The 19,265-nt window shown below is 42.5% G+C and overlaps 1 protein-coding gene across 1 annotated transcript; it reads right to left on the reverse strand.

Moving 5' to 3' along the window:
- Nucleotides 1-15,071: 15,071 nt before the first annotated feature.
- On the reverse strand, nt 15,072-16,892 carry LOC130416953 (general transcription factor II-I repeat domain-containing protein 2B-like). Its single transcript, XM_056742315.1, has one exon. It carries the CDS (start codon nt 16,890-16,892, stop codon nt 15,072-15,074), a length of 1,821 nt encoding a protein of 606 aa, XP_056598293.1.
- Nucleotides 16,893-19,265: the final 2,373 nt, after the last annotated feature.

Genomic DNA, 19,265 nt, shown 5'->3' on the forward strand with positions numbered 1-19,265 from the left:
TTCTGTCAGAGTTTACAATGCAGAAGCGGTGTGTTGTCAAATTGGTTCTTTACTGCTTTAACAAATTTGAACAGAAGTTTGAGAATTATATGAGAATGCACTTTATTTGCACGCAACTCCTTAAATGCGTACTCTGAATTTAACTGAAGGGAGACAGAGAATGCACTGATTAGATTAGATTCAACTTTATTGTCATTACACATATACAAGTATAGTGTAACGAAATGTAGTTTAGGTCTAATCAGAAGTGCAATTAGCAAGTGCAGGATATACAGTGTGACTAAATACAGAATACAATATTAGGGAAATACTATACAAATGTTCTATGACAATATGACAGTCGGTATGTACTATGGACAATATATACAGAAGGATATATACTGTGAACAATAATGTACAGGTGGTTATGAACTGATAACAATTTAGACTATACAATAGTGCAAGTGACTAAAGTGTGCATTAGTTACAGACGTTAGCTATTAAGGTTACAGTGCAGTAGATGAGTTAATGAAGTTATTAAGGTTACAGTGCAGTAGATGAGTTAGTGCAGTTATTAAAGTTACATTGAAGTAGATGAGTAGATGCAGTTAATAGTTACTGAGTTACTAATACAGTAATTGAAGTTATGGTGCAAAAGATGAGTAGATCCAGTTAATAGAGTTACTGAGTTACTAATACAGTTATTGAAGTTATGGTGCAATAGATGAGTAGATGCAGTTAATAGATGCTCTGTGTGTGTAAACAGTCCGGTAGAGCAGATACATGAAGTACTGGTGTGTACAGTTCAGTCATCCATGGCAATGTAAACAATGTAACAGCAGCATTAAAGTTAAAGTTATGAGGGGTAGTGAAGAAGTTTGAGTTATTAGGGAGAAGCAGTTTGTTGCAGTTTGAGAATCATCTGAAAGTCTCGTAAGTTTAATTGATTATTGTGAGTGTCTTATCAAATCTAGCGCAGTTTCGTTTCCATTGTGTGCGTCCGGTGAGTCACGCTGAGTCACGTGTTAACAGTTGCGTTTAATTGCCGTGTTATTGGGAGATTTTGGAAGGCGTGTCCTGCTGAATTCAAGTGCTAGACTAAAACGGGTATATAAGTAAGACTATCCACCGCGTGCAGCGGTCGCGTGCAGCCATCATCGCGTGAAGACCGAAGAGAGTAAAGACCATCGACTCTACCTGTGCGACTCCACCGAAGAGAGTAAAGACCATCGACTCTACCTGTGCGACTCCACCGAAGAGAGTAAAGACCATCGACTCTACCTGTGCGACTCCACCGAAGAGAGTAAAGACCATCGACTCTACCTGTGCGACTCCACCGAGCAACGACACCGACAAGGCACTTGAGTATTACTGTTTGCACTTCGACTATTGCACTTATCTATTATCTTTATTTGTCTTGTACATTCCTTCCTTTTTTTTACTATGTGTTTCCAAATCCACATTGTCATTACATCTTGTACACAAACGGTTACTCGCAGAAGGCCACGCATGGCTAATGCTAGCAACCTGCGTACTCTTTCAGCATCCAGCACTACCTCTATTACCTTTCCTATTGGTTTATGGAACTGCCAATCCGCTGTAAACAAGGCAGATTTCATCACAGCTATTGCCAAACATTTGGGTCTTTCTCTTTTAGCACTTACTGAAACCTGGATCAAACCTGAGGACACTGCCACACCGGCTGCACTCTCCAATAATTGCACTTTCTCCCACAGCCCACGCATATCAGGGAGGGGCGGAGGAACTGGTCTACTTATTCCTAATGACTGGAATTTCAAACAGCTTGCACCCTCATGCAACAACACCACCTTTGAGTTTCATGCTGTCACTGTCATCTACCCTGTTAAAACACGTTGCAGTTATCTATCGTCCCCCAGGGCACCTTGGACTCTTCTTGGAGGAATTGGACACTTCTGTCATCATTCCCCGAGGATGGTACTCCTCTGGTGGTACTTGGTGACTTCAACATCCACCTGGAAAAACCACAGGCTGCTGACTTCAACAACCTGACTGCATTGTTTGACCTCAAGCGAGTCCCCACTTCAGCAACCCATAAATCTGGTAATCAACTTGATCTCATCTACACACGCTATTGCTTAACCCATCACTCCCAGGTAACCCCACTGCACACGTCGGATCATTTCCTCATCACTCTTGATCTCGACTTAACTTCTCCAGACACTACACATGCCTCCCCACTGGTCACATTCCGACGCAACCTACGATCACTCTCTCCCTCCCGCTTATCCTCTGCAGTCTCTGCTACTCTCCCACCCGCTAAACAGTTCTCTCTCCTTGATGCTAACACTGCCACCAACACCCTTTGCTCCACACTAACCTCCTGCTTAGACATCTTGTGCCCTCTTAGATCTAGACCATCTCGTGCATCTCCTTCGGCCCCCTGGTTATCTGATGTTCTCCGTGAGCATCGCACATCTCTCAGGTCTGCTGAGAGAAAGTGGCGCAAATCAAAAGAACCCACTGACCTCTCTCTCTACCAGTCTATTCTCTCTTCCTTCTCTGCGAATGTCTCCTCTGCGAAAACCCAATACTACCACACTAAAATCAACAACTCTCCTGACCCTCATACTCTCTTTAAAACCTTTTCTGCTCTCCTCTGCCCGCCTTCCCCCTCACCTCCATCAGACTTAACAGCTGACGATTTCGCATCGTTCATTGTAAAGAAAACGAGCACCATCAGCAATCAATTCTCTGCGCCACCGCCTCTTGACCACAGTCAATCCCCTGACACATGCTTGTTCCCCTCGTTCTCTCTCCTATCTGAAGAGGCAGTTTCCAAGGTAATTTCTTCCAAACACCCGACTACCTGCCCTCTAGATCCCATCCCCACCCATCTCCTCCAGGCCATCTCTCCATCGGTTGTTCCCTCTCTGACTCACATTATCAACTCGTCTCTCACCACTGGCACATTTCCTACACTCTTCAAAGAGGCCCGTATTACCCCACTACTAAAGAAGCCTACTCTTAATCCTGCACTGTTAGAAAACTATAGACCAGTATCCCTACTCCCCTTCGCTGCTAAAACTCTAGAACGTGTTGTTTGTAACCAGCTCATCATTCCTCAACCAGAACAATCTCCTGGACAGCAACCAGTCTGGGTTCAAGAGCGGTCATTCCACTGAGACTGCGCTGCTCTCTGTTATTGATTCCCTGAGACTGGAAAGAGCCTCCTCTAACTCATCTGTTCTTATCCTACTAGATCTATCTCCCGCCTTTGACACCGTTAACCATCACATCCTCCTGTCCACCCTCAAGGCAATGGGCGTCTATGGAATGGTGCTACAATGGTTCAGGTCTTACCTCTCGGGTAGGTCCCTTAGAGTATCTTGGAGAGGAGAGGTGTCGGAGTCCCATCATCTCGACACAGGTGTGCCTCAGGGCTCAGTGCTTGGTCCGTTTCTATTCTCTGTATACATGACATCCCTTGGCTCTGTCATTAGGAAACATGGCTTTTCCTATCACTGCTATGCGGATGATACTTAACTCTACATATCTTTTCGCCCTGATGATCCGACTGTCTCTGCACGCATCTCAGCTTGCCTAGCCGACATCTCGCTCTGGATGAACGCCCATCACCTGCAGCTGAACCTTCCAAAAACAGAACTGCTTGTAATCCCGGCTGACACGAAGACTCATCACAACCTTTCCATTCAACTGCCCGGTCCTGTAGATTCATCCTCTACAATATCAGGAAAATTAGACCCTTCCTATCAGAGCAGGCTTAGTGCAGTGTAAACATCTGTGGAATTTAGTGTGATGATTGGGTGGTCAGTAGAAGGTGTAAGCCTGGTGGCGGGTTCCTTATTGTCTCCCTGAGCGAGCTTAATGACTTTTATGCACGCTTTGAGAAAGTCGGCATCTGTGGCTATGGAGGTGGAGTGGTTGGGTTTGTAGTCACTAATGGCCTGGATGCCTTGCCACATGCGTTGAGAGTCAGAATTGGAAAAATGCTCCTCTAGCTTCAGCTTGTAGCAGTGCTTGGCCTTTTTGATGCCCCTCTTCAGATTTGCCCTGGAAGTACTATAGGCCTGTGCATCACCTGATCAGAAGGCAGTGTTGCAAGCTTTCAACAGGAGGCGTACTTCCTTGTTCATCCATGGCTTCTGATTCGGGTATATGGTGATCTGCTTCTGAGTTGTGACACTATCAATGGTGGTATTGATGTAGTCCAATACAGAGGAGGTGTAGCTGTCTATGTCCGTGTGAGAGCCACTGGTGGCCTGAAAAGCAAATATACTCCAGTCTGTGTGTAGAAACCTTTCCTGGAGTGTAAAGTCTGCCCCCGCAGGCCACACCTTGATGGTCTTCAATGATGGCTACACACGAGTAATGAGAGGTGAATACTTGGGGGTGAGGAACAAAGAAACTCAAGAAGCTCAAACCTGGCTGCAAGATATGTCAGGTCCTGCCAGGACCAAAGAACAACCAGCACTACACAAAACAACACTGACAGGACAACACACACAAACTGACACTATCGCCCTCATTGATAACTAATTAAAACTCTTTTTCTGTTTATATTGAGATGTGTGTGTGTGTGTGTGTATGTATGTATGTATGTATGTATGTATATATATATATATTATATTTTTTTACTCATAGACTTAATTTCATTCTATTTTAGTTTTATCGTAATCTGTATTGTGCATGTTTATATTTAATCTTGTGCTTTGGCAATTTTTTTTTATCATGCCAATAAAGCTCCTTTGAATCTTGAATCAAAGAAAGGTGATCAGATTGACCCAGGTGGGGGAGGGGGGTCGCGACGTAAGCTTCAGCCATGTTTGTATAGACATGATTCAAAGTTTTGTTTCCTCTTGTGTGGCAGGAAACATGCTGGTGAAATTTAGGGGGCACTGTCTTTAAGTTAGAGTGATTAAAATCTCCCGCAACAATAAATGCAGCCTCCGGGTGAGCAATCTGTTGTTTACTGATGGCTGCATGAAGTTCTTTCATAGCAAGCTTGGCATCAGCATCCGGTGGAATATAAGCTGCCGTTATAATGGTGGAAGTGAATTCCCGTGGCAGATAAAACGGTCTACATTTAACCGTGAGAAACTCAAGGTTAGCCGAGCAGTGTCTCCCAACAATAACAGAGTTTGTGCACCAAGCTTTGTTGACATAAATGCACACTCCACCTGATTGTCTAACCGGATTCCTCTGCCGCTCTATCCGCCCGGTGAGTGTTGTAGCCCGCTAACTCAATAGCATTGTCTGGTGTGCCGCTGTGTAGCCATGATTCCGTAAAGATAATGACATTACAGTTTAAAAGTCTTTTGTTGTTGATGATGCGGAGTCGAATCTCATCCATTTTGTTCACTAATGACCGTACATTAGCAAGGAAAATGCTGGCTAACGAGAGCCAGTGTGGTGTTAGGTGTAGCGCTTAGCCTTCTGCGCTTCTCCCGCCGTTGTTTTACGATCTCGACGCCGCCGGCGAGCACTGCCGTCCGGCCGTGTGGGGTGCGTAGCATTTGGTGTTTTGACGATCTCAAGGACGAGTTGAATGTTGCTGATATAGCTTCCAGGAAAGCGCAAACCGATATCCAAAAGCTCATGCCGGGTGTACGATGTGAATGCATAACTGTTCTGAACGAACAGGCCCGAGATAAGAGAGAAAAACTCTATATAAATGCTAAAACCGGACAGATGCTGAACCTCGCGATGTTCACGCGCCCCCATCTACGCTCGAGCATAATATGAATCACCAAACACAATAATTCGCTTAGTAGAGTTTATTAGACATACATTTATATAAGTTTACTTTCATGTTCATGTCTCTATTCCCCTATTATTTTTGAATCTCATGTTATTTCGTGTTTTGCGCCATATTTGTAGTCCTTTGTAGTTCTTCTTTTTAATTAGTATCCCCAGGCGTTTATTGTTTCCTTTGTTACCCCAGTGTGTTAATTGATATGTAAAACAATTTATTAAGTGAAATATATGTAAGCAGCAACTCACAGAAGTATGAATTATGCCCTAAAACTGGTCGTCCACGAACTTAATATTCGTGGCTCATTTATTTTCACTTATGTGAATCACCAAACACCATAATTCACTTAGTTCAGCTCATTAGAAATACATACAAAAATAAAATATCTCAGTTAAGTATTGTAACATCTCAGGTGACTTATGAAACATTTTATTTTATCACACAACATTATTATAAAACATTCAGAAGAACATTATTATAAGTATAGGTAAACAAGAAAAGAATGTAATATGAACAACAGTATAAACAAAGAAAAAAGCACTACAAATTTAAACTATAAACATGGTAAGAGTCCGATGCCTTTTTGGGGCTAGAAAACTTTTTGGGGCTAGTCAATTTTAGTTTTGCACGGTCAACCAATTTCTGTGCCACTGTTTTTCTGGGGACTTGGTCCAGTTTGATTGGGGACAGACACACCTGCAGTCTTTGTCTCGTCTTTATTGGCGAGAAGATAGGCAGTTGGTATTTCGGCCTTTCTGAGCCGACCGAGGTGGCTCATTTTAATCCGACTCCTTCGGGCTCCTCGCTTGATTCCTCCTCGTCGGATTCCTAGGATGAAGCAAGAGAAGAGGGCAAATTAGTGTGAGTTACTGAGTGAGTGATTGACAGCCACTTACCCGCCCAGACTTGGTTATTTTTTACTTCCTCGCTTGCACTTGATTCCCGGCTTGATGCGATCTGTCTTTGCGATTCCGCCGACCTCAGGGGTTGAATCCTTGTGAACGAGAGTGGCCTCAAACAGCATTCTATGCTCGGCCGCCTGCTTTGCATTCAGATGGAGGGCGTAGAAGCGATCGGCCGTGGCAGTGTCGTGGCACATGAATTGGGCTATTTTCTTCCGGTCTTTGGGGGTGTGTGCATTCTTAGCCTGGAAGAAGACAGCAAGAAATAAGTTAGGAGGAGACAAATCTGATCCCGAAAGGTCCAGTGTTTATATGAATTTATACTCTGGTATGTCACTATTTACGTTCTGACGTTTGTAAATTTAGGGGTTCCCGGCGACCCCATCTCCACCCATGCGTCCTGGAAATGGGCATTTAAATTCTTACATGGGTTAGGCTTGGAGGTGCAAAAGAAATAAGCAGAGTTCTATCCTCCGACCAGCGTTTCTCTAATGTTGAGAAAGGCCTCCATCCACCCATACTCCTCTTCCGTTAGGGACAGCTGGACTGCCCCGAAGGCCTGGTTCGTCTTGTGGGTTGTGATCTGTAGAAGAGAAGGCAAATATTGAGCAAGTGAGTGAGTGAGGTGAGTGAGCGAGTGAGGTGTGTAGGAATGTACTCGCGTTGATTAAAATGTTCCCAGCCGGGTCCGTTTTATGGGCACTGGCCACCACTTCAACCAGCATATTCTGATATACGCCCCCCCGGTGCCCGTAGATGGTGGCGAGGTAGGCGGTTAGGTGCCCGTAAAACCTCTACTGGTCTCTCGGGTGGGCAATGTCTTTAACTCCTCTGTAAAGAAAGAAAAATCATAAGAGGATGAAATGCAGTAATTCTAAAGCTTGAAAAAATTGAAAGTTTAACTCACCCAAAATGGCCGGGATGACCTTCCTAGCCTTTTCTCGGCACTTAACGAGATGGGCTTTTGACAGAAGCTTCCCCTCCTTTGCCGTCTTGAACGCATATTCATGAGTTACCACCTTTCTCCTCATTCCCTTGATCAGGGTGCGCACCTCTCTTCGGATGCCCACCAGGATGGCCTTCGATAGGCAGCAGGTGGCTGGGGGGTCTCTGACACGTAGTCTAGGAACTGAGCCACATTTTTCAGGTAGTGGGGGATGGTCGTCTCCGTGATCCTAGAAGCCCGCAGTTTGTCCATCCACTGCCTGATCTTAGGGGTGTCATTGAGAAACAGCATGTTCCCCAGAGTGGATTTCCCCTCTGCCATATACCCCAAAAAGGCTTAATTCTGAATACTTTTGACGCCACGTTATTCTTGAGTTTGTCAGAGGGGTCCGATCCCTCCTGGTGGGACTTGTATTCATTGATTAGATCATCTGCAATAGAAAGAGAGACGCTATTACTCAGTGAGTCGGATTCAAGATCAAGAACAATCTGCCATTGTCTGTGAGATCTGTTTCCTCTGTTGATGATTAAATCGCATTTACTTAGTCGTGTTTTTAACACACTATAAGTCTAAATTTGATCTAAAATCTAGACTTGTAATGTATTTACAAATGTAAATAAATGAAATAAAAGTTCCACACTTACTTAGGGCGCCGACGTGCTCCGGGTAATAGGGTAGTTCATCCTGAGGCTCTCGGTGGGATGTGGAGGCCGAAGGGCTGGCGCTTACACTGGCCGGCTCTTCCGAGGGCTGCACACTCTGCTCCCCTTCTACTTCGGGCTCCAGGGTAGACAGCAATTTCTTTGCTGCAGAGCACACCTGAGATGAGGGCAGGGAGGCCGTCCTCCCCTTTAATCTCTTATATCTCGTCACCTCCTTCAGCGTGGCGGCCAGGATGTCATTCTGCTTGTTCAGCTCAGCGTTGTCATTCAGGAGCTTGACCCGGGCGCGCTGGCACTTTTCCTCCGCATGTCTGATCTTCCTCCTGGTCACTTTGCTACAACGCTCGGTCGTTATACTCCAGAGTTATGTGGAGGAGTTCCTGGAATTGTGGTATCGGGTGAGTTGGAGCGATCAATCCCTTAACCTAGCATTTTTGACCGGTCTGGAAGATGATCTGCTCATCCTCATCATGCTTCTCGACGCAGATGAGTACCGGCTTAAAGACTTCGTAAATCGAGGCCTCCAAGCAATCGGCTCAGAGTTATGTGTCGGGGTGACTGATGAGGACCTGAGCGAGGGTCGCCCAGTATCTGTCACAGGCGGGGGGGCTAGCTCCGACTCACCTGGATGTCACCCCTCACTCCTCCACCACCCATCAGCAAGATCCATTTAAAGGGAACCTGTTCTCGGAGCCGGTACCGTCCGGCCTTCGGGAGCCTCTCTAGCCGGTCTCATCCGACCTTCAGGAGCCCACTGCCCAGCTGCCAGAGCCCGCTGTCTAGCCGGACCTATTCGGCCTCCCTTTATCCCTTTCGGACACGGCCACAATATTTTTGGGGGGGAGCAATATGGGTGGGATGGCCCGATTGGCCAGACCGGTCGTCTGGCTCTCCCAGCGGCCGGCGTCCTCCAGAGCGGCCGGCGTCCTCCAGAGCGGCCGGCGTCCTCCAGAGCGGCCGGCGTCCTCCAGAGCGGCCGGCGTCCTCCAGAGCGGCCGGCGTCCTCCAGAGCGGCCGGCGTCCTCCAGAGCGGCCGGCGTCCTATAGGCCTCCCACCTGGACGTTCCGTCCTGGAGGTCTCCCATCCCTTCATGTCTAGTGTTCCCTGCACATGCCTCCAGGATGCCCACCCCTTCTCCACTTGGTGCTGTTTGGGTGCGAGGACGCGCCTTTTGGAGGGGGGGTAATGTCACGGTTGTTCTCGGTTTTGTTTTGTATTTTCCTTCCGTGTCTGATGTTCTGATTTGTCTCTTGCCCCTTGTCCCTTGTCCCTTTTTCACTTGTCTCATTATTAGTTTATCCCTTGCACCTAGTTATCCCTCGTATTTAAGCCCTGTGTTTTCCTTAGTTTGCTGTCGGTTATTGTTTGTTACGTGCGTTTTCTCCTGATTCTTGGTTTTCTGATGTGGATTTGTAATTAGTAACTTTTGGTTTATATCCCGTTGTCGTGCGCTCGTGTGTTCCTGTCAGCCCACGTGACAGTATGGAAGAAGAGACAAAAGAAAAAAAATATCACTAAAATCATTATTTGTTCTCAATTTTACAAAGATTGTTCTGTAAAAATGTTTTATTGTGTTTTTAGATTTGATGTTTTTTAAAGTAAACTAATAAATACTGGGTGGAAAAATTCAAAGTTCGAAAAGAATGTATATGGAGAAACATGAGAGGGAAATGTCTGGACATAAAGTTAGAATATTTCTTAAGACACAGGGTGGTTTTTACTGATGTTTTAAATAAGATTGATATGAAACAAAGGGCTGTGTGTAAAGTGTGCCAAGAAAAGAAGAATGGTTATTACATATGTTTTTATATTGTGAAGAACTGAAGGCGATACCTTCCAAGTGGGCGGGATGATTTAAACAAAGCATGTAAATGCACTACAGGGGCCCGTTTCAGAAAGCAGGGTAAGTGAAAACTCAGAGTAAGTCAACCCCAGAAAACGGAATACTCAGGGTTTTTGGTTTCAGAACACGAGGTATGTCAAACCCGCGACCGCGGAGTAAGTCAAGCCCATTTCAGAAATCTAGGCATCTTCTACTCCGAGTGAGTAACCAGAGTAACATACTCCGTGAACCTAACCTGGTCGGGAGCAGGTTTTATTCCGCAAACCCAGGGTTTGTTACAATCTCCGCCCCCTTTTCGAAGCGCAAGCGGTGTTGAAATTCCATACGTCATTTGTTTATTGATTCGTGTTCCTAATTGCGCTCTATTTAGTCACACAGACCAAAAAATGGCATGTCCGTTTATTCAGGAACCCGTAGATGAGGAAGCTGCATTAATTCGCAGAGAGTTACATTTGTGTCGGGAGAGAATTGTGAGGCCCCGTTTGGACGTTTTATATTAACTTTTAAGGCCAGTTTAAGAAGTATATTTAACATTTCCCAATCAGGCATCCTACTAGCAAGAGCATTTTATTTCTTTAAACTTTCCTGAATTAATGATGTTATAGTATTTCTGCGACGGCGTTTTAGTGCCACGTTAAAAATAACAAATTCAAGATTACGAGAATAAAGACGAAATGTTACGAGAATAAACTCGTCGTAATACGTATTTTATTTTCGTGAAAGTTGTAGTTTAAGAGTTGAAGTTACGTTTAAGCACGCCATCTGAATCAGTGAGTTAATTCGTAGTTCATGTCTGATTTTTTCTTCTTAATAAATTTTGTTTCCTACATTACCGCTGCAGTGTCCTTTTACTAATTAGAACTCCGTGATGATGCGCCAAAAGACAAGGAATTTCCTTATTGCTAAATCCTAATCTAAAGTAGGATTCAACGAAATCCTCCACAGCCATTGTTTCTAGCAATTCTGTGATTTTTCTCAAAATATTTCGACTTTTCTCTAAATCTTTTTTTTTACGACGCAGTCGTATATTTCATATTCAGCTACTGCCAAGATCTTTTTATTGCAGAAGGATAGCACCTACGTGAGAGCGAGAGAGTTAAATATAAAAGTGATTGACATAAAAACTTGCGTATTAACACGTGAAGCACTTTTCTCCCACGCCAACTCTTTCTTTTGCTGCTGCGGCTGTGTTGCTCTTATTTCTAAATATGTGTCATATTTACCACACGCTTGTAACAGTTCCTTCAATTCGATTGGCGAGAAATGAACAGAGCACTTTTTGACACGTGCCGTTGCCATGGTGAATCGTGCCATCTTCACTCAATTGATGATGGCTTTTCATCGCCATGCTGCACGCGCGTAACCTCGGGTGAATTTACTCAGAGTGGATTGAACTAAATCAGCTGTTCTGAAACTGAAAACTCTGAGTAAATCAACTCTGAGTTCAGATTGTAACTGTGTTGGTTGAACTTCCTTTTTGAAACGGGCCCCAGGAGTCCCAGCCACGATCTCATCAGCATAACAGTGCCATTCATGCATATGTGCTAATCCAGTCAGCCTGACAGTACTGCCCATTCCCTTCACATTATCCTAGAGACAAAGGCCTTGAGTTTAGCATTCACCTTTAACTTGGGACTCTGCCTAATGGTCAGGAAGTTAAACACAATGTACATAACTTTCTTAGTTTATATACTATTACATTGGAACCTAGATATAACATTTTATAAATTTGTAATCACACAATGGTTAAGGATCTGACTGAGGAGTGGGATGCAAATATAATGGAATGGGAAAGAGTGGTGATGTTTGGATGCGAAAAGAAGTGTGTAAATAAAATGTTTATAAATCTGTGGATGATGTTAATGAAAAGTACAATCTGGGAATGAAGAAATTTAGCTAAAAAGGAAATAACTGTTTTGGATGTCTGAGCTGTGATGATTAGAAAAACAGAACTGTACACGAAAAGACTGCACGAGTATTTTAAATGGAAGAAAACGGTTGAATGACTACAATGAATTTTTCAGAACAAGTATATTGTGATTTAAAAGATTTTATGTGGAAATTTCAAGAAAGTGAGGAAGACTTCTGACTTTGTATGTTTATCTGGTTTGCTTTGGGTTAATTGTATTTAGTTTTTTATGTTTAATGTTTGTTATTATTATGTAAAGAGGTTATATTTTAATTAGTGGTGTGCATAGATTAATTTTTTTAATCTAGATTAATCTCACTGTAATCTTGGAATTCATCTAGATTAATCTAGATTAAAATGGCTCATTTGAATTCTGCCGAAGGCATTCAGAATATGTGTGCTACCCAAATAATGACTAAAAGTAAGTATTTGAGAACGGGTTTCTCAAGCCAGGTGGCGCATTAGACCAGGGGCTCATCTCCTGTTTCCAAAATGCATCACAAACTGCTTGAGAAAGCTGTTCTACTATGATAATTGGTGATGAAAATAAATTATGTTAAATAAATTGAACTTGTGTTCACTGCCGCATTAGCTAAGGGATGCTTTGCATTTAGGAAGTACTTGAGACTGGAAGAACTCCTTCAGTAAACCAATTCCATATTGCACAAGGTGCAAACAACCTTAGTCTTGTCGAGGTTTTCATTGGGAAGCTTCTTAAAAAAAAATTTTCCCTGAAGCAAACCCGGCGGCTTCATAGCTGCATCCATGTTAGCACGTCACGTTTGATGTGGTAATTTCACAGTAATGTATGTTGTGTTCAGACCAAACGGCGCCTCAAGCGCGAGTGATTTACATGTTAAGTCAATGCAAAGACGCAATAGACCTACTTGCGGCACGAATGATGCGGCGCGAATTGTGCAAATGAGGCAGCACGAATGGCGCAAATTGCGCGAATGATGCCAATAGAAAAAATTCTATCTCGCACCCTACATTGCAATTACACTAGGTATAAATCCGCGATAAAATATCAATATAGATTAACGCCGACATTTTTTTTATAGCCCGATAAGAGTCTCACGTTAACGCCGATAACAGCCCACCACTAATTTGAATAAAAATAATAAAGCATGCCCTATCTCGTCTGATCTCTGAATACCAGGTGCTGTAAGCTTTAGCTCTTTTAACACATGGTGGCCTTTTTCTCACTTTTTATGAGGTGAGTTCGGGCAGTCAGTTTTCGCTTAAGGCCACACCACCCTGAGCACGCCCGCTCTCAGCTGATCTCAGAAGCTAAGCAGGGTCTGGCCTGGCTAGTACTTGGATGGGAGACTTTCTGGGAATACCAGATTCTGTAAGATTTAGTTATTTTCATACATGGTGGCCTTTTGGCCGCTTTCTTTGAGGCGTGTTCATGCTTACGGCCACACCACCCTGAGCGGTGCTACGGAGCAAGAAGTGCGAGTTTGCTGGCAGCAGTGGTTGAGAGGCTTACCACATGTTTTTTTTATTTAGTTTTATTTGCAGTTGTTAATTTGCAAGTTTTTATTTGAGTTGACTTTTAGATTTGTGCATGTTTTCTTTTGTTTGGTGGATAACTGCGGATGGAGACACGGTAACGAACATGGATATGGCTGGAGGAATACGATCTGCATTACTTTGACCAGAGGCATGATTACTTTATCATTCATCATGATAAATGCATCAAGTTTTATTCTTTTGATAAAGATAATTTAAAATCTTGCAAATACACATTGTAGACTCAAAGCAGTTTAACTGAAATATTTTTATTGGCCAGAAATGGGAATGACAGACAGTGGGATAGACAGCTCTTACAGAGAAGTTGAACATACAGATGTGCAATTGTAAATATATACTTGAAATCGTATTGTTTTGTATTATATTTTACAGGCACCCACCGATCTCATCAGCCGGACAGTAAGATTAGTGTTATTATATGTTCTTTTCTTCCAATAGTATTTTAATTGAGGAAGAACAGAGTATTATATTTTAAACATGTTACTAATGTTCCTCATGGTTTTAGAAATGTTCTCCCAATACCCGCCTCCCTCATTAAAAAACAAATGTAATTATTTTTTTAAATATAAAAATTTAATAAAAAAGAAAACAAAATAAATAACAATGAATAAGCAAAAAAAAAAATACAATACAGTCAATGAGGAAAGTAGACAATGTGTAGCACTGATTATGTTATGTTTCAGTATGTACATGTCTTTAAATTTTTCTTTTATTTTTAGTTTGATGGTAGATCTTTGTCCTTTTCAAGATACAACATTATTGGAGACCATACCAAATAAAAATATTTAGAGGATCCTTTTAGAGAATATTTGATTTTCTACAATTTCAAAAATAACATCACATCGCTGACGCTGAGCCAAAGTGAAACTTTGGCGATTTACTAGATTTCCAATTGAGTAGAATTCTTCTCCGAGCCAAAAGGCATGTAAAAGCACGGGCATTTTAGTTTTTTAGACATGACCACGACTTGTTCAGACACCCCAAAACAGCCATTTCAATAACTAGGCGCGATATCCTTGGCAAATGCCTCAGACAAAATTTTAAATATGGTTGTCCAATAATCAAACAGTCTAGGGCAGGGGTGTCAAACTCATTTCGCATCGTGGGCCACATACGGCCTAGGGAGATGTCAAGTGGGCCGGACCATTAAAATTATACCATACTCTGCTATAAATAATTAAAATATCATGTCTTTCCTTTGTTTTGGTGTAAAAAAGCACAAGAACATTAGGAAAAGATTGAAATTTAATAAACTATCCTTTTACAAAACATTTCATAAAACATCTCATATTTCCTTAGACAAATGTGAAAAGGCACAAAACTTTAATTGGTACTAAAAAATATAGTAATGCACTTTAAGATTAAATGAGACTTTTAAAAAAAGGAATTTTTAAACCACTTACACAACTTTTATTTTGAAGCTGCTGACTAACATTAAAGTGCACATTTTTTAAATCACCACAGTAAGGATTCATCTTCACAGAGCTGTTTTCTTTCAATGCAAACAGTATCTAAGGCAGAATTTTAAAGGTGTTAGTCTAGTCTGGACTTGTATTTGTTCCTGAAACTTGGCATCTTTTGGCCTGTACAAGTGCATCAACACCAGGTGTCATGTCCTGACTAGCTGTCACTTTCAGAATGTCATTTAAGTGCTTGTTTGTGAGCCTTGAACGCATTTTTGTTTTATTGATATTCATCACTGAGAAAATTTGTTCACAAAGGTAAGTTGTCCCAAACATGCACAAAATTTTAGCAGCCAGGGCTGTTAATTTGGGGTACCCTGGTAGTAGATACTGATAAAATTTGTCCAGACCTACAGAGGCAAATTTGCTCTTCAAATCTGCATCACACTGCAAATCAATTATCTCTAGCTGAATTTCGACCGGCAGATCAGAAGCTTTAACTGTGAAAGGTGAGCGAAAAACTGAAAATTCTGTCTCAAGTTCACCAAATACCTGAAAACGTTTCTCAAACTCCCGCAGTAGTCCTGCAATTTTGTCTTTGTACCGTTTAATGTCCGCATCAGGTCTGGTCACACACACATCTCTCAAACAAGAGAAATGAGCAGGAGTTCCATTTGCCAGTTGCATCTCCCACAAAGTCAGCTTTAACTTAAATGCATGTATGTTGTCAGAAAACTGTGTGACAACTTTTTTGCGGCCTTGCAACATTTTGTTTAGATTGTTCAAGTGTTCAGTAATATCAACCAAGAATGCAAGGTCCCGTAGCCATTCCTGAGATTGTAATTCCAACACCGGTTTTCCTTTTTTTTCCATGAACTGTCCGATTTCCTCTCGTAGATCAAAGAAATGCCTCAGCACAGCGCCTCGGCTTAACCATCTCACTTCAGTGTGGTATGGCAGGCTGTGGGTAATGTTTCTGTCGCTGAGAAGTTTGTCAAACTGACGATGGTTCAGACCTCTGGACCGGATGAAATTTACAGTGCGAACAACCACTTCCATGACGTGGTCCATTTTCAGCGACTTGCAACACAATGCCTCCTGGTGCAAAATACAGTGAAATGTCCAGAAACGATCTCCTCCATTAAGAGCTTGTACTTTGTCTTTGAACTTTGTCGCGACACCTGCTTTCTTTCCGACCATGGATGGCGCGCCGTCTGTAGCCAGGCTGACAGCGCGGGACCAGTCCACTCCAACTTTGTCTAATGCAGCAACGACAGAGCCGAAAATGTCCTCGGCTGTTGTGGTGTCCATCATTGGCACCAACTCAAGAAACTCTTCAGTAACTGTCAATGTCTCATCAACTCCTCGAATAAATATGGCCAGTTGGGCCACGTCTGTGATGTCAGTGCTCTCGTCAATTGCCACGGAAAATGCAATAAATGACTTGACTCTCTGTTTCAATTGACTGTCTAAATCTGCCGATAGTTCCGAAATCCTCTCTGCTATAGTATTCCTCGTCAGGCTAATATTGGCAAAAGCTTGTCGCTTCTCGGGACATACAAGTTCAGCCGCTTTCATCATGCATCGTTTAACAAAGTCACCGTCGGAATACGGCTTCGATGCTAATGCTATTTCGCTTGCAATTAGGTAGCTGGCTTTTACCGCTGCTTCACTGACTTCTCGGCTCTGGATGAAAGTTGACTGCTGTTTCCTCAGACCCGCCAGCAATTCGTTAATCTTATCTCTTCTTAGTTGTCCTTGCAAGCCGTCATATTTTTCGCTGTGATGAGTCTCGTAGTGGCGTCGAATATTATATTCCTTCATTACCGAAACTTGTTGCAAACACACCAAGCACGAAGGTTTTCCGTGCATATCTGTAAATAAATAGGACGTGGTCCATTTTTCTTTGAAAATTCTACACTCCTTATCTACTTTTCTCCGTTTTGATAACGACATTTTGGCTAAAGAGGGTGTAGCGGAGAAATAGAGACCAAGGTATTAACAACGTCGTAACAAGCAGCAGATGACGCATTGATACCGTCTGCTGTTTTAAGTCTGTCTCAGTGATGCGGCTTGTCTTCTACTCTGATGGAAAGAGTGCGCTCCTTAGCGGATAATCAATGAATTGCAGCGAATTAAAAATATTAATTTCATGTCTTTTATGCATTTTTTCCACTTTCAAATTATCCCGCGGGCCTGAACGAACCTCCTGGGGGGCCGGTTCCGGCCCGCGGGCCGTATGTTTGACACCCCTGGTCTAGGGCAAGCCCAAAACATAAGAACCAAGTCTGCTTTAGCACAGTGGGAACGCTCACATGTGTCCCTTACATTTACATATATGCATATGTATTTGCATAAGATTCTTCACAGACTCCACTATAGTAAGGTTAAGCTAATATATATGCAGTAATAAAACATTTCTGGATGGACATTTAGCGAAGGTGATTTTTAGTGTCAAATCATATTTCCCTGATGTTAGAGAAAAGTCTGAGCAACTGGATTGGGTTAGAAACCCATTAACACTTTCCCAAATCAACCATGTCACGCTACCTGTTCATCTGAGGGCGGAGCCATTGGATTTATCCACAGACCGTGGGTTGGAGACTACTTTGAAAACTGTTCCCTGACAGAGTTTTGGCTGTGTGTGAGGCGAGAACACCCTGAGCTAGGCAAAAGTGCTTTGGAACACCTACGGCTCTACCTACCTCTGTGAAACCTCATTTTCAGCAATGAGTAAAATAAAACAAAACAAAGAAACAGTCTTTGCCTTGAAAATAGTCTGACAACAGCAGAAGCTTCAAAGATCTTAAGAGAAGGACAGGCCCATGTATCCCATTGAAGGGCTCACTGACAAATTGACACAATTGGGCACACTAGACTTGCATTACATTTTATGAAAACTGAACTGTTAGTTAAAACACACTACAACTTAGATGAAAATTTCTTTTTAAAAAAATGTTTAAAAAAATGATCACAATGAACTTTTTACTGAACTGAAAAACACTGATTTACCTTTAACTGTTAAAGATTTACATAGTTGCGTAAAGCTACATACAGAATTTTTTATAAGCAATAAACTGGCTTGGGACATCAGATATAATAACTGTCTGTCTCTCATTTCACTGTAATTTAAAGCAAATGTTTTCTGGTATAAAAATAAGAGAAGGCAGAAGCAGGGCAAGATGGTGCCAATGATTCTGATGGCCAAAGTTACCAGGGAGATTATGACCAAGATATCCCTGAATGCTGGACATCTAACATGTTAAGGGAGAAAAAAAAATATCCATCTCTAATATGCCAAAGCAAAAAACTTTGCTGGCTAGCCTGCCATAAAAATAAAATAGTTGGGCCAAGTGCAGGTGGGAGCCCAAATGCATATTGCAGATGAGTGGACCAAAGTTAAAGTTACAGCCTATGGTTCAAACCGAACAGCAGAGCTGCAGTCTCTTCGTAAGAAGATGAACAAGCATATAATGTCAGAACATCACCAAGCAGCGGAGAAAACCATGGAAAAGGCAAAAGAAAAAACTTTGGAAACATTGACTTCTAAAGTAAAGGGTTGAATTTCTAAAATACTGAAAGGGTATGTCGTACTGTTTACAAGATGGGAGCTTCTGTCATGTTTGCAATTAAATCAGGTGACCAAAATTGTAGAAAAGTTTCCCAACATGGAAATGCAGAAAATGTGCATTAAGAAGAGTTCATTTTTTTTACGACAACTGTTGAAGTGTTGGATGATGAGGCCGACCCATCCCACCTTCTGCTTTAGTTCTCTGCATGTATATCTTCTTAATTCTCAGTTTCTTTATTCCAAATTAGCAGTGACCATTTTATCCAAATTTAAAAAAAGGACTTGTATATTAATATACGTCCTTTTTGTATGTTATTTGTACGTGATAAATGTAGGTGATCGACATTGGTTAAAGAGTTGGACTTGAGTCTTAGGGCCCCCAGAAAATGTAATTGGGGGAGAGAATAAACACCACTCTTGTTCCAACAACCAAAGGAGCCCTTGAGCACGTGTGACTTCTGGGTTTAACGCAAGCACCCACTGCAGTTTCTAGTATGGGAGACTTTAATTAGACCAGCACTTACTTCTATTTACTTTTACATTTAGTCATTTGGCAGACGCTTTTATCCAAAGCGACTTACAGTGCACTTATTACAGGGACAATCCCCCTGGAGCAACATGGAGTAAAGTGTCTTGCTCAAGGACACACTGGTGGTGGCTGCTGGGATCGAACCAGCAACCTTTGATTTACCATTTCAGTGGTTTAACCCACTACACCACCATGTCTTCTATGCACCACTGCGGTGTGCTGCAGTGTA

This window comes from Triplophysa dalaica, unplaced genomic scaffold (assembly GCF_015846415.1).
Source record: "Triplophysa dalaica isolate WHDGS20190420 unplaced genomic scaffold, ASM1584641v1 Contig3, whole genome shotgun sequence".
Classification (NCBI taxonomy): Eukaryota; Metazoa; Chordata; class Actinopteri; order Cypriniformes; family Nemacheilidae; genus Triplophysa; species Triplophysa dalaica.